At 36.7% G+C, this 9367-nt stretch overlaps 1 protein-coding gene across 1 annotated transcript in view; it reads left to right on the top strand.

Annotated features, from left to right (window-relative positions):
* Positions 1–9367, top strand: part of LOC106881598 (sodium-dependent serotonin transporter) — a 99714-nt gene that overhangs the window by 39432 nt on the left and 50915 nt on the right. The window contains exon 2 of the mRNA XM_089353351.1: positions 7409–7543. Coding sequence (XP_089209477.1) covers positions 7409–7543 — 135 coding nt within the window. The remainder of the gene's footprint in view (positions 1–7408; positions 7544–9367) is intronic.

The following is a 9367-nucleotide window of genomic DNA, read 5'->3' as shown; positions in this document are numbered from 1 at the left end:
TATATATATATATATGGATGTATATATGACGGTTTATACGTCAACTATCTACATTTATGCATATATGTAGGTTACATATCCACATTAATAAAAAGTCATGCGAATGTGCACATGTACAGAAGGATTGCTGAATGGAAGGGTGGATGGATAGATGTGTATATATTTGTATGTATTTGTATATACGTTCTTCAATTTATTTCCGTCGCTGTAGATATCTTCGCCGTTGACACAACGGCTAAATTATGGTAACGTAACAAGCAGCACCCTCCTGCCAAGCGGTCACACACACACACACACACACACACACACACTATGGATAAAGGTTTCCACTGTTTTCGTGGATCAAATGGCCAGAGGTTGTTGGAGCAAATACATACCGCTCGAGATGTTTTGTGAGGTGCCGCACAAGATACTGCGTGAGGAGCCGTGCAATGGAATTGAAGCCAAAACCAGTCCGTTGAGAAGCGAATCTTTTAACTACCTTATCGTACCCGTTCTATAATACTTATATATATATATTCATCCTTAGTCGAAAGACACCTGTTGTTATGTCCTGTTATTTGCATTTGTATTTGTGTACCATTTCTCCGGGGTTTTTTTCATCCTTGTTTTCGTATACATTCGCTGCTTTCTTCCAAGGAATCTAATGCTCTTAGCTTAGTTTTTCCTTGGGGATGGCCAGTTTGGAGCAATCTCAAGTATAACCAGCTGAAATTGCTAAGATAATCTGGAACTCGACTGAGGAAAGAAAACTTCGAATGACCCGTCCTTGCTTTTTCTTGCCCCTTTTTTGTATCATCTAACTGTCTAGATGTTTTGCGTTCTTGTCCCATTTTTTGTAGTCCTTTATATATATATATATATATATATATATATATATATATATATATATATATATATATATATATATATATATATGTATATATATATATATATATATATATATATATGCAGTAATCCATCGATTATCGAGGGTGTTACGTTCCAAATACCCGCCACCCCGAATGGTGAAAATCCGCGAAGTAGAAACAGTACTGTATATTTTTTTTGCTATATTTATAATTTGTATATATTTATTGCAAAGCAACACCACATACTCGCCTCCCGTATTTCGTTTTCCATACAATGTGTGCGATTCTTTGTTTACTCATCTACGGTACACTACGTATTTTCTTTTGATATATTTTAATTAATGTGTTATATAGTGCAGTACTGTACTGTATTTTTATTTATTAATTTATTAACTTTTAGGCGTGAAAATGCTTATTTTACCACAGAAGTAATTAAAATCTAAAAAAAATATAAATACCTATCGACCGCAGAAACCCGTGATATACTGAGGAGTCCACGATATAAATTTAGATATATTAGTCAGATGTACTGATGGCGCAATTTGTGAAACGCGATATGGTGAGTGATTACTGTATATATATATATATATATAAAATAGGACTCTGGAAAACTTTTTGTATTACTTAATCACCATTACACATGTTTCATTTACTAATGGGAATTACAAAATTCTACATGCTGAATAAACATGTAAGAAATTTCTTATCAGAAATTCTTCAGACAGTGAATCAAATAATACATAATTTACATTTAGATGAAGCCTTCAAGAAGTCACAACTTGGATTATTTTCCCTAACTACATATGTGTGTGTGCGTGTGTATGTGTGTGTGTGTTTGTGCGTGCATGCGTGCGGGTGGTAAGTACGATACAGGAAACCAACTGTAGGAAGTTAGTAAGCTTCAAACATTTATGCGAAAGTTTTACTGTTTTTACATATACATTTTTTTTACATTATTTACATTATTTACAATTGACGGATATTTGTCCTCATCTTGTTTGTTGTTAGCACAACGTTTCTGTTGATATACCCTCCAGCTTTCATCAGGTGTCTTGGGGAAATTTCGAACCTGGGTTCTCATTCCTAAGGTATTTTCGATGTTGTTGTTGTTGTTGTTGTTGTTGTTATTGTTGTTAATAATAATAACAACAACAACAAAATACCTTAGGAATGAGAACCCAGGTTCGAAATTTCCCCAAGACACCTGATGAAGGCTGGAGGGTATATCAGCCGAAACGTTGTGTTAACAACAAACAAGATGAAGACAAATATCCTCAAATGTAAATAATGTAAATAATGTACATAATTCCTCATCTCTTAAATATAGAACTGTTTTTACATATGTTGTAAACATACGCAGAATCAGCTTAGCTAATCATCAAGTCCGATTATCTATAAGCTGTTTATATTGTCGCTTGAAGATAAGCAAATGGGTTATCAGACAAACCACAACACGAATAGCAAGTTGAGAAAAACGGAAAAACAAAATCTAAATCAAATGACCTGTGAAGGTTTCAATTAGAGGGGAGCTCACCCTAAAGGGACATAAGGTGTGTATGTTTACAGATAGGGGAGGAAAATTAATGTTAGGTATGCACATAGGCGCAGGCATGGCTGTGTGGTAAGTAGCTTGCTTACCAACAACATGGTTCTGGGTTCAGTCCCACTGCGTGGCACCTTGGGCAAGTGTCTTCTACTATAACCTCGGGCCGACCAAAGCCTTGTGAGTGGATTTGGTAGAAGGAAACTGAAAGAAGCCCGTCATATATATGTGTGTGTGTGTGTGTGTGTGTGTGTGTGTGTGTGTGTGTGTGTGTGTGTGTGTGTGTGTGTGTGTCTCCCTACCACCACCATCGCTTGACAACCGATGTTGGTGTGTTTATATCCCCGTAACTTAGCGGTTCGGCAAAAGAAACCGATCGAATAAGTACTAGGCTTACAATGAATAAGTCCTGGGGTCGATTTGTTCGACTAAAGGCGCAGTCAAATGACTGAAACAAGAATAAAAGAATAAAAGAATAAAAGAATAACAGAATATATGCAAATGGCGGTGCCCCAGCATGGCCACAGCTCATGAGCTGAAACTAGATAAAATGATAAAAGGAAAATGAAATGAATATATCGTCCTCAGACAGACCGATTTCATCTTCTAATATATTCAGTGTGTCTGAAGTAACAAAATGAATTTATAGAAAAACTTGCTCAAGCTATCATAACTGCTGTGAAAGTGCTTAAATACATAATATATAGACAAAAACGTCTCTTTCGACATCCTTTCCCTCTTTTGTCTCGTACTTCTGAGTTTAAATGGACTCAGATGAAAACATAACTCATTTTGTTGCGTGCTCCCAGTTTCGGACTTTCTCTAACATACAACAGCCACATCTGTGCTAAAGCTTTTCCTGTTTCCCTCTACTGTCGGTCAATCATTGCATCACTGGTGTGCCATCCTTCCTAAACCAGCCTGACAGAATATCGTGGATCTTCTTGGAAATCGACTGTACATACTTCTACCGGAAGAACAGATTCCATAACTCCATATTTTACATCCGTTCTAAAACATCTGGATTCCCCAGTTTTCATCTACCAAATTCCACTTAGAAGGAATTGGTCAACTCGTTTATATTTAATATGTATTTTTTCCAAAGTGCCTGAACCGGAAACTATATGATTGCGAAGCAAACTTCTAAATCACGCAGTTATAGTTTTACAGTTTAAGACACAAAGAAGCGAACCGACGCTTTTAAATGTCAATATTGTTGTAGTGGGTCTTATTCACTGCGGTGATGTCTGTAACGGCAAAGTTATTAAGAGATACACAGCATTGAGCATGTCATAGATAGATAGATAGATAGATAGATAGATAGATAGATAGATAGATAGATAGATAGTTCAATATCATTTCCACTTCCTTTCTTCCCATTGATCGTCCAACCAATAGACACGTGCACACGTATATATACATGAAATAGTCAGATATCCCAAATGTTTGATAAGCAGATACTTCTCAAAGCGCCTACACTTCCCGAAAATATTTGACTTGATATTCAAATGGAGACTATGGTGACGTAGATATTTTAGGATGAACTGTTTAGTGCTATGTCATATTTTATTTATCTTCTTATAAATCTTACATTTGATGCTGCAATTGGGAGAGTTCTCTTTTAACGGCCAAGTGTAGCCGGCTATTCTAATTTCAATGTATTTTAAAGCTGAAGTATGGTTGTATCACATCTGCTTTAACTTCCTCCATTTATGCCTATATATCGTTTACATGAAATGGTTTGCGAAAATAACCTCTGCTTCATAAATGATGGCTTCTGTGTTGCAAAACATTTTTAGTGGGCATCTCTGAATGAGCATATGGCTTTAGCTTTATTGGTGGTGCATGTGATACTTGTAATAGAACTTGATATTTTAATTAAGATTAATTAGCTTAATTTATGTGGGGGTGGACAGGAGTCGTGGAGGTCTCTGCCCACCGACGCTTCTAGGCATGACGCATGACACATGAAGAAGGAGCTGGTGAAGAAGGGGTGAAGGAGGAGATGGAAGAAGAAGAAGAAGAAGAAGAAGAAGAAGAAGAAGAAGAAGAAGAAGAAGAAGAAGAAGAAGAAGAAGAAGAAGAAGAAGAAGAAGATGATGATGATGATGATGATGATGATGATGATTGCATCTGTTAAATAGTTTCCAATAATATGATTGGTTGAGAAGTGTTTATATACTAAGGTTAGAAATATTTTTTTAAATATTCGCTTTAGCAAGTGTGCGTTTGTAAACCGTTTGGTAATACAGAGCCTTTTGTTACTTTCAGGGACGAAATTAAGGGATTAGATTTTTTTTGTCTTAGAATAACAGGGGAACAAGAATTACAGAATTAACTTCATTAGCTTACAGTTGTTTCTTAGTATCCCATCGATGGCTTAGCTGGCCGAAACTTCGAAGTTACTATCAATAGTATTCTTGTTTAATGACAATATACTTAAAAACTATTTACTTAGCGCTTTTGTCCCTTTCAAAGATCCGTCATGAATGATTTCTTACATAGAATATATGTACCTTTTATGTACTTGTGAGTTAGTTGGGGGAAAAAATCTGGAGTTGACTGTATGTTGTGCTGTGTGTAATATAGTTGCATTTCTCATTCGTACTAAGTGTATGGCCTATGTGTGTATGTCTACGTAATATATTTATAGAGCCTAGCAATACTATTGTCCGTACGGGATGTTATGTGTGTAAGGACCCTATGTAATATATTCGAGTCGTATTTTCTCTGCTTAAGGCGATGGATTTGCAGGATCGTTAGAGCATGGGTAAAAATGCAATTTTTAATCAAACACTTTACGTTCTAAGAAACTCCGGCCAAGTCAACTTCGTCTTTCTTCCCTCTGCGGTCGATAATATTCATTACCAATGTGGTAGTGTGTCAAATGGTATCGAATAATTCCCTTCCACTGAAAATTGCTGGCCTTTCGTCTTAATCAGAAACAATATTATATTTGTTCTGCCATCGGTATAATTGCTTGGACGTGATGTACATAGGTTCGAATGTTGGATGTATATTTAGGTTCGGTTGTACTTTACGTAATGTGTATACAATACCTTATTGTACTACTTCCTGTATATTGTGTATGTTATATGTAAATCCTGGCGTTTTACTTACCTATTTATTTGTGTCTGTAGTTAATCATTCCCAAGACACCTTCTATATTCCGTGGCTCGTTTCTTCAGCCGAGCCACACATTCTCCTCATCTCCGTTTCCTCTTGTTTACATCAGAATTGTTTACTCATTTCTCTATTTCCTATTTTTTTATTTGCTTTTGACTTTTTACATAGTTTATGCTGTTGTTTTTTCTCTCTCCCCACCCACCACCACTTCTCCTCGCGACTTCTCTTACCTCAGCCGCTCTTACATAAGCGCTGATCTCTCTGAAACACTGAAAACAATTTCTGCTTTGGATGGTTCTGTTTCATGTTTTGTTGCTCTATGCATTGTTTATCTTTATTGTCTGTAAAAGCACTTGGCCTAGAGTTTAGTGCGTTAGGCTCACATTATCAAGATAGTAGGTTCGATTCTTGGGTCGTGCAGCGCTTTGTATTTTCATATCATATTGCTCAACTGAAACGAGTACCGTTAGGATGTCGGAGTTGCCCTATCTCTCTCCAGCTGCAACACCCAGCATCTACTACAGAGTGAAAGAGAAGGGGTGAGTCCAAGAGGTGCCTGTATCTACTCATGACCACACGGACACCTACAACAATTAACGAGAGCATCGTACATCTTAACAAGCCATACTGGTTCGATACTGATGGATAACTGTATTTATATTTCATTGTTTACAGGATATTTTTGTGGTCACACGCCAGAAAGTTGATAATTATTTGGTCAAAAAAGATCCCTACCTTCATTTTTCCGTCATAAACATTTTATTTATTTTATTGAATTTCCGATGAAACATTATAGCTCTTGCTTTCCTACATCCACTAACTAATTTGTTTAACTACTAATTAGAGACGCAGGTGTGGCTGTGTGGTTAAGAACTTTGCTTCCCAATCACATAATTTCGAGATCAGTTCTATGGCGCGGCACCTTGGACATGTGTCTTGTACTATAGCCTCAAGCTAACCAATGCCTTGGGAGTAGATTTGGTTGATAGAAACTGAAAGAAATCTGTCTTACATATGTGGGTGTACGGGCGGGAGATGCATGTGTATGTGTGTGTGTGTGTGTGTGTGTGTGTGTGTGTGTGAATGTGTGTGTGTGTGTGTGTGTGTGTGTGTGTGTGTGTGTGTGTGTGTCCTTGTCTTGATATGACGTGATATTTAGAAAGGGTGTCACATTCATTCAAACGGTGTCCGTCGTTTACAATCGTCTTCGTAAACATGTCTGGTCGTGGGGAAATTTAATGTTGCTTCTAAACAGATTACGGTTGGTGACAGGAAGGGCATCCGGTCGTAGAAAATCTCAAAAAATTCCGTCTGACCCATGCAAGTATGGAAAAATGGATGTAAAGCGACAGCGATAACGACGTCGGCGATGAATACGATGATGATGACGACGGCGGTGACGGCGATGGCGATGGTGATGGCGACGATGATAATGATGGTGATGATGATGATGATGACTTATTGGTTATTTAGACAATCCTAAAATCGCTCATCACAAAATAAACAAATAACAGAAGATACTTTGCAACGTCGAAAGCATGAAAGTCTCCACGGTTGACTGATCTCGGGATTTGGGCGTCGAGACTCGAAACTAACACCACAAGGTACTTAACCATGCTCTCTAACGATTCGACTAATTCACCGCTTTATTGTTCCCACTGAGGCGAGAAATTGATCGGGCGGCCGGTTGACGTAGTATAAAATGTAAGCACACAGGTTCAATCCCTGTTATACACAATTCACTTACATTACAAATATTTTTTTGATAAACAAAACGTCATGAACATCACAACACCTCGTTTATTTTTATTTGATGCTTGTAATTTAGTTTGGTATTTTTATAAATTAGATGCAATAATAATGTTTTTCTCCGTTTCTTTCTCTGCAGGTGCCTTCTTGGTTCCCTACTTCCTCATGCTTCTGTTTCTGGGTTTACCAATGTTCTACATGGAACTTTGTCTGGGACAATTCCATCGTTGTGGACCGTTTAAAATATGGCGGAAAGTCTGTCCCATTTTTTATGGTAAGATATTTTATTTCATTCCATATAAACATTACCATTTAGGAGGCCATAAAATGAAAACCTCTAAATGGCTGTTCAACTTACCGGAAATTGCAGTCAAATCTACTTAAAATTACATCCGCAACACCTGTCCACATTTTGTCTTAATTCATGCACAATTAAACTTTTTCTTCATTTTTTTCTTTCTCCGTCTTTTTCCTTCTTCATCATCATCTTCTCCTTTTGATGATGATGATGATGATGGTGGTGTTGATGGTGGTGGTGGTGGTGGTGGTGGTGATGAGGAGGAGGAGGAGGATAATGATGATGATGATGATGATGATGATGATGATGATGATGATGATGATGATGATGATGATGATGGTAAAGGGCCATCAATTTCGGAGACTGGGTGAGTCGATTACTTCAACCTCCGTGCATAACTGGTACTTATTTTATCGACCTCGACAGGATGAAAAGCAAAATCAACCTCGGCAGAATTCGAACTCAGAACGTAGAGACGGGCGAAATGCCGCTAAGCATTTTGCCCGGTGTGCTTACGATTCTGCCAGTTCAGCAACAACAACAACAACAACAACAACAGCAACAACAACAACAGCAATAATAATAATAATAATAATAATAATAATAATAATAATAATAATAATAATAATGGGATTTTATGATTCAGTGCGACCATGAGATAGAGAATAGGAGACCAGACATAGTTTTAATTGAGAAAGAAAACAAACTATGCTGGATCATAGATATATCATGCCCAGCTGACAACAAGGTATGCGATAAGGAAGAAAGAAAAGTCCAGAGATATGACGGGTTAGCTTGGGAGGCTAAGCAGTTGTGGTCGATGAAAAAGGTAGCAGTAGTATCAATAATTGTCGGAGCCCGGGGAACAGTGAGTAAAAATCTCGAGAAGTACACGGAACAAATAGGGGCTGCAATAAGGGTGGAGCACTTGCAGAAAACAGCACTGCTTGGAACCGCTCGAATACTCCGGAAGGTGCTCGAAAAATAAGAGGTATTACCTTAGTTCACTGGTAGTGAACAGCTGACACCGTTGTACATCTCCAGCGTTAGAAGCTGTGCAAAGGCAATAATAATAATAATAATAATAATAATAATAATAATAATAATAATAATAATAATAATAATAATAATAATAACTGGAACGACTCATGTACTGAGAAGAGCATTATCGTTGTGAAAACAACATCCATTCACGAATTTTTTTATTTATTAATTATTTTTTTTTAAATACATATTTTGCCTGTGAATTTGCGTGTGTAAACTGGGAATGCATACAATGAGTTTCTCTGCCCTAGGTGTACGGAAAACACTCGGCGAGAAATGGAAGAAAATTTGAAGAAAGAAGAAAAAAAACAACATAATAACAATAATAATAATAATAATAATAATAATGATAATAATAATAATAATAATAATAATAATAATAATAATAATAATAATAATGACAACGTTTCTCTAAAAGAAATGGAAAAACTTTCAAAATACAAAGACCTGGAAATAGAGATAACTCGAATGTGGAGTCTAAAAACAGAAACAATTCCTATCATAGTAGGTGCCTTAGGTATAATAAAAAAATATTCAGACAAATACATAACAAAGACACCAGGACTTACAAATATATATAACATACAGAAAATTGCACTACTGGGTACTGCACACATTCTACGCAAAACACTTTCAATACAGTAAACATAAGAGCACCACAGCAAACCACAGCACATACCCAAGGCGCACAGAGCTGCGCTCGGTAGTGAAATGAAAGCACGTTATAAAAATAAAACTATTGAACAATAATAATAA

Source organism: Octopus bimaculoides, chromosome 6, assembly GCF_046866305.1.
Source record: "Octopus bimaculoides isolate indiv1 chromosome 6, ASM4686630v1, whole genome shotgun sequence".
Taxonomy (NCBI): Eukaryota; Metazoa; Mollusca; class Cephalopoda; order Octopoda; family Octopodidae; genus Octopus; species Octopus bimaculoides.
Note: the sequence above shows the minus strand (reverse complement) of the source record. Positions and strands in the feature narration are given on the sequence as shown.